At 37.7% G+C, this 26,778-nt stretch overlaps 3 protein-coding genes across 3 annotated transcripts; 1 reads left to right on the plus strand and 2 right to left on the minus strand.

Moving 5' to 3' along the window:
* Nucleotides 1-767: 767 nt before the first annotated feature.
* Nucleotides 768-5,343, minus strand: LOC147861446 (uncharacterized). Its single transcript, XM_087322246.1, has 8 exons — nucleotides 5,025-5,343; nucleotides 3,296-4,362; nucleotides 2,899-2,954; nucleotides 2,411-2,560; nucleotides 1,972-2,299; nucleotides 1,762-1,835; nucleotides 1,556-1,678; nucleotides 768-1,314 (listed from the first exon to the last, which is right to left on the minus strand). The coding sequence occupies exons 2-8, from the start codon at nucleotides 4,290-4,292 to the stop codon at nucleotides 853-855; spliced, it is 2,190 nt and encodes a 729-aa protein (XP_087178372.1). The 5' UTR covers nucleotides 4,293-4,362; nucleotides 5,025-5,343; the 3' UTR covers nucleotides 768-852.
* A 4,848-nt stretch (nucleotides 5,344-10,191) lies between these two features.
* Nucleotides 10,192-20,600, minus strand: LOC147861447 (rhodanese-like domain-containing protein 14, chloroplastic). Its single transcript, XM_087322746.1, has 6 exons — nucleotides 20,186-20,600; nucleotides 19,249-19,370; nucleotides 19,097-19,170; nucleotides 18,746-18,786; nucleotides 18,476-18,647; nucleotides 10,192-10,500 (listed from the first exon to the last, which is right to left on the minus strand). Exons 1-6 carry the CDS (start codon nucleotides 20,517-20,519, stop codon nucleotides 10,383-10,385), a joined length of 861 nt encoding a protein of 286 aa, XP_087178872.1. The 5' UTR covers nucleotides 20,520-20,600; the 3' UTR covers nucleotides 10,192-10,382.
* Nucleotides 20,601-21,610: 1,010 nt separating this feature from the next.
* On the plus strand, nucleotides 21,611-24,118 carry LOC147861448 (pentatricopeptide repeat-containing protein At2g03380, mitochondrial-like). Its single transcript, XM_087323015.1, has one exon. The coding sequence runs from the start codon at nucleotides 22,072-22,074 to the stop codon at nucleotides 23,722-23,724; it is 1,653 nt and encodes a 550-aa protein (XP_087179141.1). The 5' UTR covers nucleotides 21,611-22,071; the 3' UTR covers nucleotides 23,725-24,118.
* The last annotated feature ends 2,660 nt before the right edge of the window (nucleotides 24,119-26,778 follow it).

Raw genomic sequence — 26,778 nt, forward strand, 5'->3', positions numbered from 1 at the left:
ATAATTCACTTAGTATTTAGCATGATTCATTAAGATTTGGGGGCTTAGAGATTGGTATCCTCACGTATCAAATTTCAAAGTCAATCATTAGAACTGTTTCATCATTTTCACATGTTAATCTGATTCTTTCTTAAGAACTGGCATTTAATAGAACGTTATCTTTTTCATCCAAATTCCAACATCCTCTGAGTTATTGTATAACTATTTATTGATTAATTATTAATTCGGGTGCATACACATTACTAGGTCTCCCAATGACATTCACCATAAATCTTAACATCCAAACGACTCAATCAAGTGGCTTCTACTTCATTACTTTTGAACATGCTTCAACACAAGACCCCATGATGAAGGCTATATCTAGCATCTATTTGTCATTAAAACTCAAACCATGATCTGTAAAGCATATATATAGACAAGATGAAGATTTATATACACTACCACGCCTATCTTTATTGAGATTGTTCAATCCACGTGCAAATAGGAACCAAACATAAAAAGGCATTTTGATCACTTGCGTTGATAAACTCATCATATATTACATGTTTCAATTCTATAATTGTCTAAATTTACCCATATTACACTCATCTGTAAAAAACTTAGATTTCCCATTTAAAATCAGCAATCAGCAAATACTGTTCCAAAAGCAATGAGTATAACAAAAGTCCAATTCACCTGACGTTTAAGAGGATTCGTGTATGCCTGAGGTCCTGCTATAATAAGAATTCAACTCTTTACAAAATTGTTACAATCACCACATCACTGAGTCAAATGAAAAACAAATCAGCATATTACTATACAAAAGGTTACAAAAACCGACACGTAGTGGTTCAACTAGCTTTAACAGTAAAACTAGTCATCCAACTCATCTTCATCATTATCTATATTGTCTCCGTGGCATCTAGACACAACACTACGGTGTGTGAGAATTCTATCCTCTTCACTACTACTACTTGCGATATCATCACTGAAGGGCGAGAACACATGTTCATCTTCCATTCCAGTTACATGTTCACCCAATCTGTCTTCCGGACCATGATGGGTTCTTGTCCTATTATACCCTTTCGACCTTAAAGCAGATCTTCTTCCTTGCCTTGCCTTACGCTTTCCCTTGGGTACTTCTTCTGGAAGTGCCAAGTTAACATCTTTATTACTGTCAGAATGAGGCCAAGTTTCAACACCATCAACCTCTGCTTCTCGAGAAACTCTAGTATACCTATGATCATCTCCATCATCACCATAAAGGTGATCTGCATTGTCTGACTCTGCACCTACTACTGACTCAGGCCGCCTTCTTTTCCTTCCAAGGTTTGTCTATTAGAAAAAAGGTTAAAACAAAATGTGCCTTTCAGTTTTTCGCTCAATTCCAACCAGAGGTCATAAGCTGTCTCCACATTATTAATTTACTATTTTTATACATTGTTTTCTACTTTTTATATGTTGTTTCCTATTATTACATTGTTAGTTTCCTATATTTATACATTGTTTTTTAACTTTTTATATGGTGCTTTCTTTATACATTAGTTTTCTATTTCATATGTTTTATATTTTCTACCTTAGGTCCTCTGTCAATAAGATGAGACCATGCAGAACGATTACGTAAGCAATCAAGAACTGCCTGCCGATGACTAGAATAAGCATACCGTTCTCCATTGTGTTTCCTAAGCTTCGACCAATGCTGCAAACGGGATTTTACAGTTAACAACATACTAAACATATCCTCACAAATAAACAAGAAGGCTGTTAAGGTTGAGAACATACTGGAAGTACTTCCTCGCAAATAAAATCATATGAAACATTATGCCCCTTCTCATTAAGAATTTCCTCAATGAGACCTACAAAACAAGTTTGTTTTATTGATTTTAGCCAAGAAATCATGTAGTGCACAAATTAGTACACATACAATCCAATATGGAATAAATTCGTACATGCAAATCTAACTCAAGATTGGAGGGTTTTCATTAAAAATACCCGGAAGAGTAAGAATATTTTCAGCTGAGCTTCTTTTATCTACTTCATTAAGTTCGTTAGTATTGCATGTATCAATATGTGAGAGCCCCTCTGTCGCAGCTCCAGAGGCAGGAGAAGGATGTCTGCCATCAGTTATAGTTATTGATGATGATAATTTGTGCGATATGCAGGACTCTATCATATCTTTATCTTTCTTGGTTGCCACATGTAGAACATTGTTACCATCTTGTTTAGCACCATCTCCAGAAACTTCATTCTTAGGCATCTGATCATCAATCCCATGAAAAGCATCTCCTTGCAATTCATCTTTATTTTTCCTCCTATATATCTATAAGTAACAGCATAGTAACTTTCAAATATGTTCAGATAAATTTTAATCAAAAAATCTGAACATGTAGAGAGCAGAATCTAGAAAGAAAAAAATGAGTATCTTTCTTACTGGTTGATGATCCTTTTGACTCGCATTTGGAGTAACTGGTGAGGATCCAACGCCGGGACGCTTGGAAGAAAATGGATGACCTTGTCTACCCCTAGGCACACGACCAACACGAGGAGAGCTATTCAACTCTTGATGAAGCAGCAGTGCTAGCTATAGAAAAGAAATAATGGAAAAGAAAAATATCGGATTATACAAAAGAGCATATAAAATAAATGGAAATACCACTCCCTTTTAACCAAATTACCAATAAAGCCTAGCATATCCAAAACATCCCCCATTTTCTCATATTCCCAATCGATTCCTCTCTGTACAAATTGCCTATGAATCCCTCTGTAGAATTTCTCTCTATCTTTCCCTCTCTAGAATTACTCCCTCCAAGTGGACTTGTTGGGGAGTTTCAGAAAATGAGGGGAATTTTGGGAATTTGGTGAAACATTAGGGGTATTTCGATAAATTTCCTAAGAATAGATCTACAAACATTTGTTTACCTCTTCATCATTGAGAGCCGCAGGAGTACCCGATTCTGCCCCCATCACATGCCTATCTGGTGTCCTTGCAAGTATCAAGAATCAGCAGAGTCTTCTAACACTAACAAGGGCTTCCCATCATCATAAAACAAAATAGCTTAATGCAACGACCCTACTCGCATCCTATCCATACTTTGCTACTTCTCATGAAAATCCATTAAAAACTTCCAAACCTACATAAAAAGACTTTAAAACATATTCAATACCTTTACCAAGCAACCGATTGTTACTACATAAATCTTTTCCACGTAGTATTTTTTTTACTATTCTATATATTTGGCTGTGGAAGTATAAATCATAGCTGGCCATGAACAAGAAATTTGGCTTACAAAGCAAGTTTAAGATGGGAAAACAATACCAGGGCTCTCAGGTCGATTCTCTGATACTATATCCACTTTGGACGGGTTTATTGCGACGACTTTTGAGTCTGTATCAATATCCTCCACAAAATTCTGAATAGTCACATTTCTAGTTGTTTTTAGATTCTTTGGTGTAGTCCGAGAAGGCTTTATAGACAATCCCAAATCTTCTTGTGTTGCTTTTCTTGCTGATCCATACTGATGATTATAATCAGTAGTAGGAGTACTATTCTTGGTTCTTTTCTTACTTATAGAATCTTTTCTATTTCCTTCGTCTCTCCGCCGCTTGCTCTGGTAATGAGCTTTACTATTTTCATCTTGTTGAAACCTGTGTCTGTGCTTGTACTCCCTTCTTGGCTCAAATTCATTACTTTTTTCCTTGGGTGAATAATACTTCTCTGCCTCCAGGACATAGTGTGCATCAATTTTTCCAATTTCAGCTTGTTGGCACTCTCCTTTAACTAGATCCAAAGAAGTGTTATCTTTATCTCCTTGTTTCTCTATATATTGTCCGAATAAAAGGCTCACTTTCTGCTCTGACACCTGTGGAAGCTCATTGTAGGTGAATTGAAACACTTTCGGAATATATCCAGTGCATTTCCATAGTTGGCGAGAGAAAACTGGTGAGACACCAACAAAAAACTCAGGATCCCCACCTGGAATACCTTGCACATGAGCACGTTCTTCTATAGAAAGCTGTTCTCTCCTTAGGGAGAAAACCTTATCTTCTAATGGAGGGGTTTTGCTTGGTAATTCAACCAGTAGTTGAGCTACCTCGGATTCTTCGGTTTCTTTCTTTTTCTTAAACTTGCACTTATCACAAACATAGGAAGTGTGACCTTTGAGGATCCGACAACAGCTTGTGTGGACCCATACTCCACATTCATCACAATCAACCATCTCTTCTCCATCATCAAAACTCACACCACAAGGACAATCCACCGTCCAAGATTCTTCCGATTCTGGACTAGACGGTGGCCGTGCCCGGCCCTTCATGACCACGAACGTGATATAAGAAAAAAGAACCCTGCTTGCCACAGAGTGTTGGTGCTCAGGTAGAGAGAACCTAATTTAGACAGAAAAAATAGTTTTATATCATCAATCTTCCTAGCACCTGTAAAACCCTAATATCCTACATAATGGTTCTGGAATAACGACCATTAAAAGACATTTATATGTATACACATACTTCCTAGCACTTGTAAAGTGCCAAATTTCATACCAACTGACATGAAAGAGAGCCAAAATCCTGTATATGCAGCAAGAAGCTTCCTAGTAACAGTAACAAACCCTAATATGAAAGCACAGAACAAGTTTTCAAGAAAAAAAAACAGTGTGTTTCTTTACTGTATTTTAGCTGAAGGTCTCTATCCAGAGAAAATCATCAGAAAACCTGTCTAACCCTAATTCGGACATCTTACTAAATAAAACTGCGAACACCTGTGAGAAAACCTTGATCAGATAACTTGCATAATGAAATCCTAAACCAGAAAACCATTTAAATCCCTAAGTAAGGACGCTTGTATATAAATCCTGAATCATGAAAACATGTACAAAAAACCCTAAGTTGGAAAATGTTTAAACGAAACCCTGATCAGAAAACTAAATAGCTCCGATGTAAACACAAAAATAGGACAACCCGAGTGAAAGCAGAACACTTGTAAAATAAACCCTAATATAAAAAAGAAACGCAGAGAACATTTAAGAAAAAGAGTTAAGTTTCGTTACCTTATTTTTCAGGTTCAGTGAAGATGTAAACCACTCTTGTACTAAGAGAGAAACGAATGCGAATCCGAGACCAACAGAAATCTGTAAATCAGAGAAAATCCTCACAACAAAACAGAGGACAAATCAAAGGCATAAGGGAATAAGAGGTGGAGTAGGAAGAAGAAGAAGAAGAAGAAACAGGGTAGAATATCCCTGAAGAAGGAAGGCAAGATTTGGGCAGAGATGAAGAGCTATGGCGCCTCCAACAGTTAGGAGAAAACAAAAACAGAGCAACCCAGAAAAATAAAACAGAGAAAGTTTAGAGAATGAAGAAGATAGATGGGAAAGCAAATTGCTCTGTTTTTTCTTTCCTTCATTTGCTTTCTTTGTTATGGATTTTTTTCAACTTATAGGAAATTGCAAATATACCCCTCCTTCATTTTACAAAGAAGTAATAGAGTATCATATCAAACCCAACCAACCCCTTCTAGCTCTTACCAAGTTACCATAGATGGGTAGGTGTTTTTTCATGATTGGAAGTATTCTTGAGTGGAAAGGGGGTATTTAGAGGATAAGACCTTCCGTCTTTTTTATGTGGATAACGCAAATCAATTATCTCAATTGTCGGAAATAGTAGTCGATTATCCTTATGTTATGAAACGCAAGATAAGGGTAATAGGATATGTTAATCGCAGATGGTATAGTGACCCATCAATAGAGGATATAAGGTCATATTGGAAGTTATGGATGATGGGTAAACAACCTTTGTTAAGATTAGCATAGGACCCAACTAATTATCAACTTGTAAATGACAACGAGCACAACTAGAGGATATGCCCATCTTATGCAGTCATGTGCCAACAGGCACAACTCGATGCGCAAGTAACCATTGTACATGACTTACTAGTAACAACTTTAATTTTTTCCAATATTCTGTACAATTGGGAAGACATGTTTTGCTGGATAAATGAGATGTGTTACCAATTGCATTTCAATATTGGAGTCAGCAAGGTATTACTCCAAAATTTCTTGCTATGTTCTAGGTTAACCTATGGGCAAGAAACAGTCACAACAATATACTAAGTCATGTACAATGGTTACTTGTGCATCGAGTGGTGCCTGTTGGCACATGACTACATAAGATGGGCATATCCTCTGGTTGTGCTCGTTGTCATTTACAAGTTGAAACTTAGAAACATTGTCTATAGAATTGCATTGAGTCTCAACCGGTATGGCAACGCCTCTTTAGAATATTTGCTAACTACTTTCCATCATCGGTATTCACATGGGGCATGGTGGTTTGGGCGTCGCTTGTCCACTCTATTTTTCATTACGACGTTGAATCTATAGACCATGGTTTTCACACTTGTCACTAACTTTGGAAGTGTTATGTACTTCCATTAGTGTTAGTGTGTATGCAGTTTTGGGGGATAAGGAAGGAGGTGCAACTATTATGGGAGATATGGAATAGTACGGTAACTACATTTTACATATGGAAGGCTCAATGCTCTCTCGTTTTTCATCAAGTTATAGCCTCACCAATTGAATTGGTAAAAAGTATTTGGTTGGACATGGTTCATATTTTGAAGGGTCAATGGGATTGTATTATTGGAGACCTGACGATAAAGTTGCTCAGCACCATCAGTTTCTTACTTTGTGAAATGCAACTCCACTTATATCCTTGAAGAATGGCACTCCTTTTTGGTACTTTCAACAACCAAAATGGTTGTTTCCTCCTTTGATCACATCGGAATCAAAACTTTGTAGATTGTGTTACACTAATGAATGGATATCTTTTATATAAAAAAACCCAACCAACCCTTCATCACTTGCTTATCTTGTCTCCCTCTCTGTCACATTTAGGTTACATGTGCATCATACACCCGAAATTCAGGAAAATTTGGGTTGCTCAGACCATATGCGCATTTGAGTACCCATTTTCTTGGTGCTTAAATGATGGTGTCCATGGCGTGTATCATCTCAATAAGGGGTAGATCTCAAGATCCAATCCACCCATCCACCGCTAAGTTTTGTTTTGTAACTTTCGCTATTTTTGCCCTTTTTGACACTTTTTTTTCCAAAAAAAGATGTTACATTAGTATTATACAATGTTGTAAGGCTATATATACAAGATATACCACAAATCCCTTTTTTTCTAAATTCTACCCATTGGCTTAAATAAATATTTTGGTGTCGAGTAAAACCACTCCACCTTATGAGACAACTATCTATAAAATATACCTATGTCCCAAATGGCATGAAACTCCAATCGCTTAAGCTCCGCTTGTTGCATATTACCTTTTATACTATCCAACAAACCTCTGAGATTATGCACAATCTCTGTCCAAATTCCCGAAATTATTTGGGCAAGTCTTTTAGTCATATTTTGAAATACCTTCAAAATCGAGCCTTCGAAATATACCAAATTGTAACACTACTTACCAATTGCCATATATTGACACTTAAATGAACAATATATTAGTACATATTCATAAAGTCTCTTCTAATGCTAATAGCTAGGGCCAAATGTTTGTGAGATTTTTTTTATTGTGAATGAATGAATGTGACATGGAAATAGTCCAATCATGAATTCCAAAGGATTTTTTTTACGTGATTTGTTTACTTTAAAGCGCATATGAGGTAGGATGGACCCCTCATGGTTTAGCATCAAGATCATGCTTGGCAGACTAGGTTGTCTAATTGGAATGCCATGAAGATCATGGATTCAAGTATTTGGCAAAGGCTTTGATTTTTAATCTCACTTTGAAATATCTACAAAATGTTTAGTTTAAACTCATTGAGACTCTACTCTAGATTATTATTTTTAAATTGCCCTAAAGTTAATAAAAGACGGTTCATTTTTTGTCCCGAGTATTATGTATATATAATTGCCCCTCGGCATAAATATCTTGCATGCAACTATGAGAATTTGAGACAACAATAATGTGTTGCCTATTCTAAGAGTCGCCTTAATAGCTCAAATACAACACGTATTCTTTTTGGCCAATTCGAGTATACAAAATTTTCTGTTCTCCTTTAACCAACATGGCAGAAAGAAAGGACAATATCAAGGCTTGAGGTTGTGACATTGGCCGTACTGCCCAACCATCATGTGAATTGGACCAAACTATGTCAGGAAGGTGATAGAGGAAATTGACAAGCCCATCTGACAAGATTCACTACCTTGATGAAGCTAGCAATGATCATTTTCTTTCTACTGATTTCTTAAACCGACATCAAACTGGGGTGACTAAGCAGATCAACATATGACTTGCAAGAAGGGAATTATACTCTTCATATAATATATTCATCGAGACAAGGAGGTATATGATATGATACCAATACCTAGTGCATGCATGCATGCATGTGATGTAATGTGTGTGTGTGTGTGCGCGCGCGCTCTCGCATTATATGATATGATACCAATACCTAGTGCATAATACCTAGTGCATGTATGTATGTATGTATGTATGTATGTATGTATGTATGTATGTATGTATGTATGTATGTATGATATGATATGATATGATATGATACCAATAGCTAATGCATGTATGTATGCATGTATGTATGTATGTATGTATGTATGTATGTAGATTGTATGTATTTGTACAATGTAAACTATACATGGCCTGAATGAAGATGGCGTTTTGTAAGATATGGCCATGAGAAGGCGCGTGAGAGAACAGAGCAAGGAGCAGGAATCTGCAGAGCAACGTGTTGATGCAGAAGAAGAAGGATTCAATGGAGACGTGGATGGAGAAAACCTTATCTCAGCAATCATGCCCATCCTTGTTATCTTCTCCTTATCCTTCCTCTGGTCCTTGTTTGCACCATGGCCATTCAATCCTTCCTATAACCATGTTACATCACATGGCGGTGCATCCATCAGTCGGAGATTAGAGAAGGAATCTATGTCAAACATGGTGTTCGACCTCTCCGGAAAGCCTCTCCAATATGGTCAAGATGTGGCCATCCTCGCGGTCATTATTAATGCATCAACAGCCCCTACTGCCCATCACGATGATTCAACACCGCATGAGAAAATTATGTATTACCTGTATGAGATTGCGAATCGATTGTGTAGTTATGATCTCTACGATTACGTCCAAATTGCTCGGCATGCAATTGTGGCACAGGGGGCACAATTCATCATCGATCCGGCGGTAAGCGAGCAGGTGCATGTGAAACCGACGGTTCGCCTGCTTCACGAAGATGCCAAAAGCGACGGCGGTACCAATGGATTCTTCGGACATGAAGAAGACAACTTGGTGCATGGAGAGCCTGAAAAAAAGTTTGTTAGACTTTCTTTGCCCATTTCATTGCGTAGTTTGGCACCGACTACATGGAACAGATGGCAAATGTGGACCATCGGTCCGCCATCATCGAAACCAGACAACCATGATTGCATCTTCTTGCATCGAGATGCTAATGCAACTTCTCGACGCTTCTTTTTACAGGCTTCTCCTCTGCACCGATATAGCTACTTCCTCAAAGTCTGCAATTATACTCATCGTGACTCCGAATGGGACCCTCATTCCGATTTTGGTTCAGGTTCACATTGCAAGCCCATTGTCTCTTACGATTCGGGGGGTATAGAATGGGCTTGCGCCGCTTCTTCTTCAACAAATAGCCCTCCTCTGCTTGTAGCTTTCTCTACTCCCATCTAGTTTTCCCACACAGTAAGGATTCAAAGGAGAACAATTTCTATGGATGATCTTCGAGATTTCTGTAAAGCCATGGTGATGATATTTCTCTGAATCTATCGATCTTTGGCTATCATGATGGATTTGGGAACACCACTGGCAATCAACCTTGTAAATTGTTTAGTACATTTATGTACACTAAGCACTCTTGAATCATTTGAATTCTTGGACAATTGACAGTTTTGTTATGATGGATTTATTGAATTCTTGCACATACACCGAGTCATTATTTAAGCGAGCAGGTGTATTTGAATTCTTGGACAATTGACAGCTTTGTTATGATGGATTGATCGTACTTAAACTATTAAGCAAACTTAATGCATTAAATGATAAGAGATTAATTCACATATTTGGAGTCTCTGCCTCTCTCTATCAATACATACCTGCATACATGCATACAATACGACATTGAACCACATGCCATCGAAAGTTAGGGACTACAAAGATATAGAAAAAACATTTCACTCAAACCAAGGCCAAAGAAAAGAAAATTTAGATCTTGGACTCATTCGATGTACATTGTCTCAATATTGTTACAATTACAATTTATGTACAATACATTTCTTTTCTTGCTATTGATCGTGAGGTGGAATGACAATAGAAAGAGCACGTGGCAACATGTTAGAAATCTTGTCTTAATTGATGAACGCCAAGACACAAACCATAAATGTTTTTAAACATTTGTTCCATCTATTGGTAAGCCCAAATATATCCATTGATTGACACCATCTTTGAGATGGACGACATTCTTGAAACCAGCCTCTTGCAATTCATATACCGCCTTCAAGGACCTGTGTACCAACAAATTCTCATTTTGAACTACAAATCCATATAGCTATAAAATGCATGTTGACATGTGAAGATAGACTCAAAGAGTGACATTGATGCCAACGATTAAATAATGTGATGCCAAACACGGTGAATATTCAAAAGAAAGAGCCATGCATGGCTAGTAATTGTTTAACCTCCACTCTTATTATGCATAGGACATACTTGAATTTTCATCACAATGTTACAAATTTAGCAACATTTGCTAACCATCCACCTCATGAAAAATATTATTAACCTATAAAAAGATCAATCTATCAAGTCACGAAAATTTAAGCAACCATCTAAAGTTGTTATCAAGCTTCACAATTCTTGGCTTCCAGATTATCCGAAAATTTCATTGGTCAATATACCTATGGTCAACAAGAACCAGTACCATTGTAGAGAGGTCAATATGATGCATGGTCCTAATACTGTTCCAGAATCTTTCCAACTGCTAGTCCGAAAATTACGATACATGGGCCTGAATTTGGAACATTTCATTTGAGAAATGTTTGAAGAACCCACGGAAAGAATTGTTTGAGCACTTGATCAGATTTTGCGACATTGCATTGCTAAAATTTCATTTTCTATGACATTTTGTTGGGCGTGTCTCATACAGATTTCACACAGAAACTTGAGTTGCACCTTGAAAGTCTCAAGGGGAAATAAAATGCCTTTACTAGTGAGGGTCATTCCCAAGTATATTCAGGGTAATTCGGTTACAATTTCTCACTACTAGAATCATTCAAATGCATTCATGTGGCGTTGTAGTCCCTTTTGCAAATCAAGCATGAAAATAGTTTCATCAAAACATACAATTACTGCTACTAGAATCCATTCTAAAGGTGACAGATGATGACAATGTATTATTGTTCGATGGATGCCAATAACATGACATGGGAAGGGCCATGTGCGGATGTGTGGGAGATCAGATGAGGGAGGGATTGGACAAGAGGATACACAAAGTTTATAAGAGACAATGAGCTAATGTGCAGATGGACTGATGGGAGGATGCATGAGCAGATGAGCAGACCGGAGGAAGATCGGATCAGGTAAGTAGACATGCTGGAGATTAGATAATGTTATAGATCGGTGGAGCAGAGAGCCAAGACAGAATAATTGAGAGAAAGAAAAACTGTTTTCATAAAAGGGAAAAACAGAAAAACGATGGCTGCAATTTTCTGCCTCTATATTGCAGGAGAGGTTTTTCTCACACCATATATCACCAAGTAAAAAATACGAGCACCGGCCATTTTGGCCTTTTCACACTATGTACATGTCTATGTACATATAACAATCTCCCACTTAAAAGCCTAAACTAAGAGTGCGAACAATAGAAGGTTGAACTATACAAGGCCTATACCTCCCACCTGATGGGCATGTTACATAAGGCACTAGGTGATCCCCATCAAGTGACAACAATGCCCCAATGCATCTTGTGGTAAGGCCTTGGTCAATGCGTTTGCGGCATTAGCTAAGCATTCACAAATGAAATGGTATCGCACTCCAATGTGCTTGGTCTTTGCATGATATACTGGGTTCTTAGCCAAAGCAATAGCACTCTGACTATAACAAAACAATTTGGGTACATGTTGAGGTATACCCATCTCACTAGCTAATCGAGACAGCCAAATTGCTTCCTTACATGCCTCACTGGCTGCAACATACTCAGCCTCTGTAGTTGACAATGTGATACATTCTTGGAGACGGGATCTCCAAGCATGGCACCTCCCATAATTTGAAAAATGTACCCTAAAGTAGATTTCCTACTATCAGCACATCCAACATAATCTGAATCTGTGTATCTGATGATAGAGACATCGCCTTTACCCAAACATAGACACTTATCTTTAGTGCCACTCAGATATCTCAAAATCAACTTGAGTGCATCCCAATGTTTCTTACCAGGATTTGACATGAATCGACTTACCGCGCCCACTGCAAATGCAATGTCTGGTCTAGTAGCCACCATGGTGTACATAAGACTACCAATAGCAGTTTGATAAGGAACCTTGGTCATGAATTCCTTGTCCTCATCAGATGTGGGGCAATCACACGTGCTCAGCTTTACATATGTAGGCAATGGAGTGCCCAACGGCTTTGCATTCTCCATATTAAACCTCTTGAGTACTTTCGATATGTACTCAGCCTGAGACAAGTAAATGCATCGTTTATTCCTATCACGAGTAATACGCATACCAAGAATATGTTTTGCGTCTCCCAAATCCTTCATGTCAAAAGTCTGACTCAAGTTTTTCTTCAACAAGAATAACTCCTCGTTTTTACCAACGATAAGCATGTGATCAACATAGAGTATCAACATAATAGAACTCGCATCTAAACATTTTTCGTATAAAGACATGGATCCTCATTGCTTCTAGTGCACCCCTAAGTCTTCATAAAAGCATCAAACTTTTGGTACCTCAATCTTGGGGACTGCTTAAGCCCATACAAGCTCTTCTTGAGTTTACATACTAAGTGTTCTTTGCCTGAGACTTCATAACCTTCTGGTTGTTCCATATAGATCTCCTCATCAAGATCCCCATGCAAGAAAGCAGTCTTTACATCCATTTGAACTGATTCTAAGTCCTGATTCGCAGCCAATGCAAGCAACATACGCAATGTAGTCATCTTAACTACAGGAGAGAAAATTTCATCAAAGTCAACTCCTTGTTCTTGCTTGAAACCTTTTGCTACCAATCGTGCTTTGTACTTTGGAGAAGTTTTATCAGATGTATATTTATACTTGTAGACCCATTTGCATGGTAATGCTTTCCTATCCTCTGGCAAAGGTACTAAATCCCAAGTACTATTCTTATGAATACTATCCAATTCACTTTGCATGGCATGCTCCCACTTAGCATGATCGTTATTCAACATAGCTTCCTTATAGCAAGGGGGTTCACCTGCATCCATTAACATCACATAATCCGTGAGCCTAGCAGGTGGCCTAGAGACACGAGTAGATTGTCTCACTAGTTGCTGAACCGGTGTCGGAATGTTTCCTGCTTGTACACATGCATCATCATCTTGAACATCCTCATATGGGTGAAAATATGTAGGATTGTCCGGCATAGGTGTGGGATTATTCTTTTGCACACTAATAGAGGGTGTAACAACTTGAAACACTACTTTCTTCACTTCCACTTCCTTAATTGGCTGCTTATGCATAGTCTTTTCATTGAAAACGACATCACCACTTCTTTTGATTATAGTGAGCGTTTCAAGGTTCCATAAGCAATATCCAAACTGACCATCTATACCATAGCCAAGAAAAATACATTTTCGGCTTTTGAAATCTGGTTTCTGCCTTAACTGTTTTGGAACACGAACATATGCTTTACATCCAAACACTCTAAGATGATCATAGTGAGGGGTTTTTCCAGTCCACAGCTCTTGTGCCACTTCCAATCCTTTGGCAATACTAGGTGATACATTAATCACATGAACATCAGTTCGAACTGCTTCTGCCCAAAAACCTTATGGAAGGTTTGCATGATGCAACATAGAAACAACTCTGTCCTAGATGGTTCTATTCATCCTTTCTGCTACACCATTTTGTACAGTAGTGTAAGGGGCAATATACTCTCTACGAATGCCTCTAGACTCGCAAAAAATCCTGATAGATTAATCACATGAACAGCAGTCCGAACTGCTTCTGCCCAAAAACCTTGTGGAAGGTTTTCATGATGCAACATAGAAACAACTCTGTCCTGGATGGTTCTATTCATCCTTTCCACTACACCATTTTGTACAGTAGTGTAGGGGGCAATATACTCTCTACAAATGCCTCTAGACTCGCAAAAAATCCTGAACTCATTAGAGGTATATTCACCTCCATTATCAGAACATAAAGCCTTAAGCTTTATTCCTTTTTCAGTCTCAACCAAGCCAAGCCATTTTCTAAAAATGGGATATACATCACCCTTCCCCTTTATGGAATACACCCACACTTTTCTTGTGGCGTCATCAATAAATGTAACAAAATACAAAGCTCCACCCAATGATCTAGTAGGCATAGGGCCACATACATCTGTATGAACTAGATCCAAGGGCTGAGTAGAAGAATCAGAACGAATCTGATGTACAGTTCTTGTTTGTTTACCATATTGACAATGCTCACAAACTGAAAAATTAGAAAATGATAACATGGGTAAATAGCCAAAACGAGACGGAGTTTCCATTCCCCTACGAGACATATGGCCTAAACAACCATGTCAAATACAAGTCATGGGCTGTTCTTTGACAGTCAAAAGATGTTCTTTCTGATGGACAACTAAGGGATAAAGTGAACCAACTTTGTTTCCTTTCGCAATAATCATATTTCCTTTTGTAATACGAAAAGATTTGGAATGAAATATCACTTTATATCCAAAGTCATCAAGCTGTCCAACAGACATCAAGCTACGAGTTAGCTCAGGCACATGGCATACATTTTGTACAAGAATCTGAGAACCATCAAAAAACTGTAGTATAACATCTCCAATGCCAACCACATCACACTAACGTGAATCTCCACGCCAGACTGTACCAAATGGTTTAGCTTCATATCGAGTGAATCACTCTGTATGTGGGGTCACATGAAATGAAGCCCTAGAGTCCAACAGCCATGTATGAGCAAGCGAGTGAGCCATGTTGACCTCAACATAAGTAGCATCATCATCCACGACCAAAATATCAACATCATCATCACATGTAGCATTTATTTCCTCTATTTTCATTGAAGATGATGAATTGGTCACCTGCATAACATGCCCATCACCATGAGTTTTACCCTTTTCCTTTTCTCTTTCTTTGTTCTTCAAGGCATAACAGTCCTTTTCCATATGACCCTTTTTGTGACAGTAATGACATTCCACAAGTCTCTTTCTGGATTTGCTTCTGCTCTTATCATTTCCACGATTGTTTCTGGTTTGGCTTCTACCACATTGTTGGTTCTTGCCATAATCAGAATCTCGTACATTATATGCCTCTCCAACCTGTGAGGTAACCATAGATTCCCTAGGAATTTCCTCACTTAGCAAAGCTCCACAAATATCAGTGTACACCAATTTGCCTTTTGGTGCACTACTACTATAGTAGTACAGAAAGTGTCCCATGAGATAGGCAATGTGCATAACAAAAAAACAGATTTCAGCTCATCATCCATGGTCATCTTTTGAGCTTGCAACTGAGACCATAATGCATCAAACTCGTTTTGATGAGAAGCAACACTATCAGTGTCCTTCATGCGAAGGTCATAGAGCTTTCTCATAAAAAACACTTTGTTTGCTGCAGTTTCCTTCTCATATGTATTGCATAACTTTTTCCAAAGTTCATCGGAATTTTTACTGCCTAAAACAGTGAAATACACACTATCTACCAAGTGCAGTCTTATCGTGATTCGTAGACATGGTCAAAGCTTCAAGTTCCTCCCAATCATCATCATCCATGTCATCCGGCTTCTTCACTTTGCCGCCTAGAGGCCTCATTTGCTTTCTTTGAACCAATACATCATGCATCTGATTCTTCCACAAAGCAAAATTAGATCCATCAAATTTGCGGATCTCAATATGATCTTTTCCAAGAAACAAATAGTTCTTACATGAACGATTACAACCAACAGAAGTGCTACTAGATGCATCCAACGTTTCTGACTCCATGGGAGTGAACAACAGTATCAAACAACTGAGCACAAGAACTTCTCAACTGAATAATAGAAGGAAGCAACTAACCAACTTATTGCCCAAAAAATCTCAAAATGATACCAATGAGTGCATATAACATGCACCACTATCCATACACCTTCCAAATATCAACTACAGTGAGCATACATTTCTAAAATCACAAGCTGTAGGCATCTGCTATGCATCCAAAATTTTCAACTCTTTGCGGAATGTAGTGAGGTCTCCCACCACAACTTATTTCTTCTGACAAATATGTTGAACAAGCGTGAGAGTTTAAGCAAGAGGAATACCTATGGATAGCAAGCTGTTTTCTTCCTGTCGAGGGAAAAATGATGTTCAGATGCCAAGCAGCAGATTGATGCTTCATCCAAGTGGCTCCAATCTCCAACGTTGCTACTACAATTCCCAAGCTCCCTATTGTGATCTCCCATGCTCTGATACCACTGTTATATATCGGTGGAGCAGAAAGGTGGTAGACCATAATGCATTAGGATCATTGTTGGGGTTGCCAGATAGAAACACAAGCTAGGAAGACTTAGGATCTACCACCTTTCTGTCTTCATAGCTCTTGTTTCTGTTTGGCAACCCCAACAATGATCCTAATGCATTATGGTCTACCACCTTTCTGCTCCACTGATCTATAACAGATAAGACAATGAGCAGACAAGCGAATGAGTGGGTGGGAGGATGGACGAGAGGATCGGATGATCAGTGGACATGGTCAAGAAGCTTAATTAGGAGGATTTGGATATGAGCAAATGGAGGAGCAGAATCTAAAGAACAGAGCCAGAACAGGTGAGGGCATGCCATAGTTATGGACTCTTAATTGGGGTCAAGAGTTGGGGTTAATTGAGAGTTTGCCAAACAGTGGCTAAATCTTTGCTCATGAAAATGTGAACAAAATCCCAATATTATGCTTCCTATAAATGCACCTTTTCTGTGCATTAGGGTTCTCATTTGCTTGCAGGCTATTCGTTCTCCAAGAATATGGTGTCTCAACTATGTGTTGTCAAGACTTGGTGGCAATATGCAGTGTAGACAGTTGGGAGGTGAGAGCATTGAGGGGTATGGTGGAGTCTAGATGGTAGAGTATATGTTGGACATGTTGACTATAAGTTTCTGCTAGTTCATGGTTTAAGTGGATAATTGTACATTTCAGTGAGGTTGGTGAGGACGTGCATGCTTGGTGAGGGATATGGAGAGATAATTGTAGTTGACACCTTGAGCAGTGTGGGATAATGAAGCTTTTGATGGTTTAATTGGCTTCCATTGTACTGCGGATAAAATCAATTATGCTCCCACTGTCTCCTAGTCGGATACATAAAAGGTTGCTAGAATTTGGGCATGAGCTCATCCCGTTGTAGGTAACTAGGTGATGTCAAGACCTTGCAGCCGCAAGGGAAGCCTTGAGGCATTGGAGTCTACAGTTCATTGTCTGTTAATAAGAAAACCAGTAATCACTTTCTACCTTCTTCAGACTCCCTGTTTCCTTGCAGTCTTTTCTTCTCTGTTGCTAGCAAGAATCAAATCCATGACCTCTACTTTTAAAGTGACGCCAACTACCATTGAACCATCAAAGAAAGTCACGTGGTACGTGGAGCTCTCAGCTTAAATATGTCCTGCGTCAGAGACCCGATGTCTCCACCACAACACAAATTAGAAATACCTCAATGTCAGGACCATACACTACATTCTGTTGTTTCATGTAGTAAATTAGTGCAATTAGTGAGGCAAAGGGTTACCAAAAATATGGCTTACCACTAGAGTTCAGCCCTGATGTAGAGAGAGAGAGAGAGAGAGATTGATGATGGTATATTGATGTCCCAGATATTATATTGAAAATATAATATCCCCATTGCCCCAAAAGGGCACGAGAGAGATTGACAACTGGCATTGAACCAGACTGTTGGACCAATGCCTGAAGGCTCCGTTATAAGCATCTTTTTCTTGGATAGTGAGAGCAAAAAACAAGGAGAGTTTTATTATCATTCTCAGAAGTCAAATAAGACCTGTGGAACCAAAATAGAACATTTTCACTTAGTGTGCACACAGTTGGTTATTGATTCTCAATGTTCAAGAGTTCTGCTAATGAACATTGCAACTGAGAGGGCATATTGTGACTAAGAGAGAGAAATGTGTGCTGGGATAGGTTAAGGTTGGGGAAATAAATTTTAATTGCGTTCAATAGTGGAGGATTGCGATAGAGTGTGATGTGTGAACTTGTTGAGGACAAAAGTTATTGTCTACCAAATTGGCAATGAACTTCATCAACAAAACAAAAAAAACTTACCGAGATTGTCGCCCAAACATTCGTTCTGGATCTTTGAATTTTTTGGCTTTTGGGCCTTTCCTTTCCACATATGTTTGCAGTGTGCCACCAATGGTGCACATGACTATCACTTTCTTTCTTTTGTCGCCTCCAACAGCTTCAATGGCTTGATCAAGGAAGAATGGATTACGCTCTGCCCAAAAAAGGACCCAAGAAAATGATTTGTACAGTGTCCATACTTTGTTAACAATTGACAAGGCTATGATGGTAGTGAAATAAATAGAAATTAACCTGTCCCAGCAAAATCAGTCAGCAATGCATAGCCTAACCTCCTGAAAGAAAACATTGTTTCAGCAGGGCATTGAAAGCATGGCGTTATTGTTAATGAACTTGGACTCTATTAAAGAAATCATTGGAGAATTTATGTTTAAAATATATATGATACATTGGTTTTAAGTGAAAAATACCAATCATTACTGATGAGCGACAATTATCATGCATAAAAATCTACAGAAGAAGAAAAAAATACTTTTAAGTGCATACTATCGAAATAGAGATTAATGTGCATGTGGTTTTCTAAAAACAATCCAAATATCAGATGTAAGTGCTTTTTTTTCCAAATTTTAATTTGCTGATACACACCTCATATTTGCTTTCATGTCATTTCCTTGTATTAGCCTAAAAAGTGGTGCATTTTTTGCATTTTCTACATGTACCTGAACATAACAACTCTGTGTTACTAAAGAATGATTCAAAAGTTGCAAAATTGTACAGGGAAAAATTAGCAAGAAAACCTTCTCAAAGTCTTCAGATTCTCGTGCATCAAGAAGAATGGCCTTTCCCGATTTAGCAAGATTATAAGCTTCCTTGCATTCGATGCTTTGCAAGTTCCTTTCAGTGAGCTTTCTATGAACCTCTACAATATACACATGAATGTAAGTACTGGAAGAAAAACAGATAACCCTGATAAAAAATGGTCAAGCATTCTGGAATGGCTGCAATTCAACACTTAAAAGTAGATTTGATCGTTGGTCTCCATTGGTGAGAGATAGAACGAGAAAGAAAGATATATGGACGTATGTATCTATGTACTCTATAGCACCCCCAATGTTTCTTTCATCTTCATAGAGAAAGATACATATGTATATATAGCATTATTCACTACCAAGCTGCAAAAGAAGAAAAATGCAAACTTAAAGTTGAATACCTAATTGGTAGTTTCATCATGGCAGAGAAAGGTATATAAATACACAGATGCACAACAATGTTCAATACCAAGATGTAAATCCAAATTCTAAACACCCTACTTGTTAACAATATTCAAAGGAATGAGAAAGCAAATCCAAATTCTAAACGCCCCAATAGATAATTTCTCTCATGATTGGAGAGACCGCATAAAGAAACCTCGTTGATCACCAATACAATGAGTCACAAACCCCTTAACACCCAAAATCGCCAACTCCATCGAGGGCTCTATCTAATCATAATATAGGTCAACTAAAGGAAAATTACCAATAAAATGCTATTATATGAAAAAATTAGCAATATAAGGTCTTTTCACTAAATGTAGATTTAGCACTTAAGTGGGGTCAATCGCATTCAGGTAGTTTTCAAATATAAACAAAAACTCAAACAGCCAAACACCATGAGGAATAAGCACCCCTACTTCATCTACAGTGGCAACTATAGTTATAATAGATAGCACAAGACAAAACAAAGTTATCCGCATACCAACCCAAGCAGTGTATTTGAAGGAATCTTGAAACCATGATCCAACATAGCCATTTCTCGCAGCAACATCCGATTTGAACTTGCTGAGCTTAGCATCCATACTATTCTCTTTAACAAAGGTATCATAGAACCAACCTCGTTTAGTAGGATCTTTACTTCCTTGTTCTTTAGCCATCATTGAGATTTCTCCCCTGTTTCTATAGGACACCCTAGAAGAGAAGAGAGGATTTTTCCTCCTCAATTTCTTACTGCTCTTCTCAAAATCTGTGTGAAATTTGTTCATTCCTCTGTCTGCCCATCTACTGGCCGAGGTTCCTTCCATAACTATATTCATCTTCCCCTGTTTCCTAATGCTCTGTCTCTACATTAGCTCTACAATTTTTAGTCTTGTTCAAAAGACAGATACACTGTTGGAAGGGAATAATGTGAGGCACAACATATTAGCCTAATGATTGTGAGCCACACACAAAGATTTTGTAGTTTCACGTGGAATTTCTTGTAACAATTTCTTCATATTCAGCGTTAGAACCCGAAAAAATCGATTCGCAACGTTACTATTATCTCGACCAAAATTCGTCTCAACATGAAAGGCCAAATAACTCCTCCGCAATGACACACGAGTTAGGAACACCTATTTCGTTATTTGTAACTCAACAATACATACATGTGATTGTGGAGCCCTGGCAAGCTTTCTCATTTAATGTATCCTTTTGGTGTACAACATAGATTACATATTTGGTTGTAGAATAATTATTCTCAACTTACCTTGAATGTATTGTTACATGCCTAAACATTTGGACGGACAAGAGTAATGTCTGTCTAATGTCATTCAGATTAGGATATGAGATTTGAAGTGTGTGAATGCACCTTTAAGCACTTTGCAAGAGCACTTGTGTGTCAATCTCAAGTCGCGTAATGGAAACGAGAGCGCTAAAAAATGAAATGGTCAATAGAATTCAAGTTGGACGAGGAGCTTTGCGTTCCACACCATATGATGTATCGTGAACCTCGTGCCTATTGTCCCCCTCATCACGTGCCTTCGCTTCTTGACAATGTTTTTTCAAAACTTAGCAATGAATCTGTGTTGATGATCGACAAATCAACGGGATTGTGACTACATACTCTCTAGTTCTCATAATGTGTCATAACCCCTAGTAGTTAAACTTGTTTTGAGACAAGACAGACCTATGTGTACCTTGCCAAGGCAGGTGGAAGAGTAAAGTAGATGGTAGCCTGACTTATTACCAAAGCCGGACAAATCACTCTTGTCACTTGGCCATTTACAGAGAAATGATCCATTAGAAGCAAGATAAATCACTTCCTGTCACTTGGCCATGTCTGCAAAGCCATTGGCTTCTATCACTAGAATTCCCTATACATACATGGTATGGCAATTTATGAAGTTTGATGTTTTGACATAGAAAGAGAAGAGAGAGAGGGAGAAAGAGATTCAGAAGCCCTGTAACGCATGTTTCACATACCCTGAAACGATAGGATTTGAGAAATCCTAACTGCTGCTGCTGCTGCTGAGTGAGCATGTGATACAGGTTATTTATTCTGCATCCATTTTCGGCCAAATGTCGAAATTATCTTTCAGAAAGAAATAAAAGAATTTTTTTTCTTGCACTTACTATTGCTCAAAGGGAGATGTGAACACGTCTATACGAATTGAATATACTTCATCTCATTGAATTGAGGTGGAAAGCCATGTCTTATGTATGTGTAGAGGTAAGATTCTTATATTGTTTTTTCTCTGAAAATATGAAAGTAGTGAGGAATAACAATGATATTGGGAATGGTTCAGATGAATTGAGCATGAAATACATGTCCTATTTGTGTGAAGATATGGTTCACATCATGTGCTTGATATATATTATCTTAAAATCATGACAAATACCAACCAATGCTCATGGGATTCCATCATAATCAGTTATATTAAGCATGGAAAACCAGAGCATGCTCTCACCCTATACAAAAATATTAAGCAGGATTATTTTGCACACATTGGTGCTCGAACTATTGTTTCTTTACTCAAGGCTTGTGCACAATTCAAAGACTTGGAGAAAGGCCTTGACATACATGCTCAAATTCTCGGTGTCGGACTACTTGAAAGAAACCATTTCATTGGCAATAGTTTGGTCAACATGTATGCCAAATGTGGTTCTATTGCCAAAGCAAAGCAAGTATTTGACAAGATCCCCAATCGGAATGTAGTCTCATGGACATCATTGATTTCGGGATATACTGAATATGGACATAATGTAGAGGCGCTCGACTGCTTAGAACGGATGCGTTTGGAAGGAGTGTTTCCTAATTCAGTAACATTTGTCTGTAGCTTGAAAGCTTGCTCTAATTTGGGTGCCATCACAAAAGGTCAAATGTTACAAATGGAGATTGAAAGACAAGGGTTGTTGGATAGTAACCTCTTTGTGGGTAGTGCATTGGTTGATATGTATGCCAAAAGTGGTGATCTTGAGAGAGCCCAACATGTATTCAATATATTTCCAGTTCGGAATGAAGTCTTATGGAATACATTAATAACAGGGTATGCTGACCATGGTTATAATGAGAAAGCACTTAGATGTTTTGAACAAATGCAACTAGAGGGAATTTTCCAAACGGACGTCACGCTCATTTGCATTTTGAAAGCTTATGGTAGCATCGAGGCAATGGATAAGGTCGTTGCCATACATTCTCAGATTGAAAGTCAAGGTTTGTTGGGAAACAATATTGTTGTTGGGAGTACATTGGTTGACATGTATGCAAAATGTGGTTCTTTTGCTCGAGCTCAGCAAGTGTTCGATAAACTTATAGATCGCAATGTTGTTTTGTGGACAGTGTTAATTACAAGATGTGCTGAATATGGCCATTCTAAGGCAGCCCTCAATTGTTTTGAACAAATGCAACTAGAGGGTATTCCTCCAAATGCAGTTACCTTGATATGCATTTTGAAGGCATGTGGTAACATAGGAGCAAAAGAAAAAGGAGAAGAAATACACGCGGAGATTGAAAGACAAGGACTTATAGGAAGAGAATATGTCGCTGTTGGGAATTCATTGGTTGATATGTATGCAAAATGTGGGTCAATAGCCTCAGCGAAAGAAGTGTTTGATAATCTTCCAATTAGAACCATAGTCTCGTGGACTGCACTCATGGCAGGATATGCTCAATTGGGCGATACTAGCAATGTTTTTGTGATGTTAGAGGGAATGGTGGGTGAATGTATTAAACCAAACCTTGTAACTTTTGTTGTTGTTCTGAGAGCATGTAGTCGTATGGGTCTATTCAACAAGAGCCAAACGTATTTTCAAGTAATGAGCAAAGACTACGGCATCATTCCAACACTTAGGCATCATACATGGATGGTGGATCTATGTGGCCGCGCAGGGAAATTTGACAATGCAATAGCGATGATTAATAAGATTCCATTTGGTCCTGACCAGATAGTGTGGAAAAATCTGTTAGGTGCATGTAGGAGCTGGGGAAATGCAAAACTTGGAAAACAAGTATTTCAACATTCGGTGCATAGCTCAGGTTAAAACAATACTGTAGCATATTATTAAGATTTAAAATCTTTGCGTGTCATACCAAAGAAATCAAAGAGATGTAAGATCGTTGATTAAGCAATAAAGTGACTCGATGTGGAACCCCTAGAAGTGGATGCTGCTGATAAATTGCAAAAGTTTCAAAAAACTTTGCATTTACTTCTCATTTTCAGATATTGATGGTGTTGTTTTCCACACCATACCGAAATGTTTTGGCACACTTAACATTGCCAATCTGTATCATATCATTGAGGTTCCATTCTTTGCTTGTCATCGCAAAAAAATCAAAGAGATGTAAAATATTTGATAAAGCAATAAATTGGGTCAGTGTGGAACCCTCTGAAGTGGATGCCGCTGATAAATTGCAAAGCTTACCATTTTTTTTGCATCTACTTCTAGCTTTTAAATATCGATGATTATCTTGGCTTCCACACTATCCTGGGACGTGCTTGCATGCTTAGCATTTCTGATGATGCTACAGAAAATGAACTGAGAAGGTGATACATAATGCATGACATATTCCTTACATTTTTAGTATGCTTTCTAGCTAACACATTTCTCATCTTAGAATGAAGTACACTAGAACGCCGTATGGTGCATGGGCAAGAGCTTTATTATAAGATATGATTCAAATGTATTCAGAGACTATCCATTGTTTAAGGCACTGGTTTCAAAGTCCTCAAATTGGTCTTTTACAGAACATTGAAACATGTGTGCTGGTGGAAGAAATTCATTAGTAGGTGCTCTAGTATTTCTCAGTGTCCATGCTATAAGAATTTTGTACATTTATCCACATTATGAAAATAATATTTCAACTCTACAAGCTTGAAACACCCATTCTGTAATGGAGTGCGTATTTCTAGTTCCCAACCTTTCCATTCCCCATCAGATGATTAAGTATATTGAAAGGTCATGGAATTCAAGTATATGGAAAGGCCATGCAATTTAAATGTAGTCATTGAATAAACTTTAGAAACTAAATAAAACTCTATATTATTTGGTCAAGAAAGATGGACATGTACAACTCAAAATCATGAGAAGATGAGAACCATTTCTTCTTTTCTTTCAACGGTTAAAGTCTAAATTTTGGCTAAGCTCTCTCCAGGAATTCGTCTTCGTTAGCTACCGGAAACCTTTTGCATAGCCAAATTCCCAATAAGTTTCTCTCTTTCTTTGCCCCAATTTGATCCGTGCCCAAATCATTCTTTCTTTACTAGAAAGCTTATGCATATTTGATTGTAGATTTTGATATTGTCATTGTTTCTCTCATTTGATATTGTGATTGTAGATTTTGTAAAACCCGATACTCTTCAAAAATTTGATTCCCTTGGAAAACCCTTTTCATCTATTTACACTCATTTTCATATCATAATCTTGCTAAAACTACCCTTTTCATATGCTGAAATTCTCATCTATATCTATTTTTAGCTCACTAAAGAAGCTCTAAATCTTTTTCCATCTACCCAAAACTTTTTTATATATTCGAAAGTGACATTCAAAATTGGAGCCTACACTTTAATGAGTGAGTGCATATTTCTAGTCTTGACTCCTCCATATACATCACATAGTATGTTCAAAAGTAATTATTAGATGGAATTGACATCCATTGAATAATTTAGCCAAAACCAAAAAGGCAACATTAAGATTCGTTCAAGGTAGATGGACATAGAAAGAGGTAGTTGCTTGGTTGAATTGTGCCATATCATACATGAAAGTTTAGCACACTATTACAACTAGTATCATGTTCAAGTCACGATAACTATCCCCTAGGATTGGGGGACTTCCTTATAATGAATTATCTATCGAATTGTAGAAAGAGACACATACATTTACTTTAAATAAGAAATATTGGGAAATTCTTGAACTTCTTCCTAAGCAATGGTCCCATTGGAGATTTTGCTGACAACTAGTATAACAACTTGACTATTGTGTCAACAATGCAAAGAATCGGCATTAAACATGGCCCAACTATTGGTGTCAACAATCCATAGAATAGGTATCACACATGGTCAAAAAGTAAAACAACTCGATGACTATTGTGTCAATAATGCATAGAATAGGCATCAAAGATGGCCCAAAAGTCAAGAAGGGTCAATTTAACATCTAAAATTGATTTAGGTGCCGAGAAATTCTAAACAATTATGAATTATGAAACGTATGGTATTAGTATTAGCTATCGTTGATTGATATATGTATTCTTAAATGTTCGATGCTTGCAACGCGTCATTCCAAAATAAGTACCATTTATTATAAACACCAAACACTAGCCACTTAAAAATGTCATGAACAGTGATCATCACAATAATGGAAACAATTTGGTAGGTAGTTGGTTTAGGAGTCATAGAAATCCAAGGTTTACTAACTATTAACTATGAAATGCATGGTGAAAAGTTTATTCATGCCCCATAAATTACAAACTACCTTCCCTAACTATAAACAACACTTCGCCGTTTAATGTAAATGTAACAAACTACATGCTCAAAATGACTTCACCTTGATTGGGTTCCAGCTCAAGATCTTTTGTTCAAAAGAGCAAAATCATCATGGAATTGCTAAAGGCTTCTAGAATATTATGAGCTTTATAAAAAGTCACTAAGTCATGGGGCAAGTTGTGCTCCCAATACATAAACCAACATTGATGATCAAACACATCGAAATATGTTATACAATATTACCCGAGGCACATCATTTGCCTTTTTGCTCTTAGTATTCTTCCCTAAGGATGACAAGGCAACTTTGAGCCGTACACATATAATCAAAGTTCTTGTCCATGGTCTCCTATGCACACGTCATATGATACCAAGATTACAAGGCAAGGGTAGGAGTGAGCAATAAAAATAATGCACAAATGGCACAAAAATTTAACATAGCAACTTAGCAACCAATAATAACTCTTTTCTATATTCTACCAAACTATTCTCTTTACAATAAGGTCTTGTGTTTGTTTATATACGTATATATTATTCTTAAACAACATACAAACTATTGAGGCATTACATATGTTTTTGAATGCATAATACAACTATAACCTTTTGTCAGTTTCAAACT

The sequence above is a fragment of the Azolla caroliniana genome, unplaced genomic scaffold, assembly GCF_043228905.1.
Source record: "Azolla caroliniana isolate FFs.n. ecotype wild unplaced genomic scaffold, voAzoCaro1.0.p SCAF_7, whole genome shotgun sequence".
Taxonomy (NCBI): domain Eukaryota; kingdom Viridiplantae; phylum Streptophyta; class Polypodiopsida; order Salviniales; family Salviniaceae; genus Azolla; species Azolla caroliniana.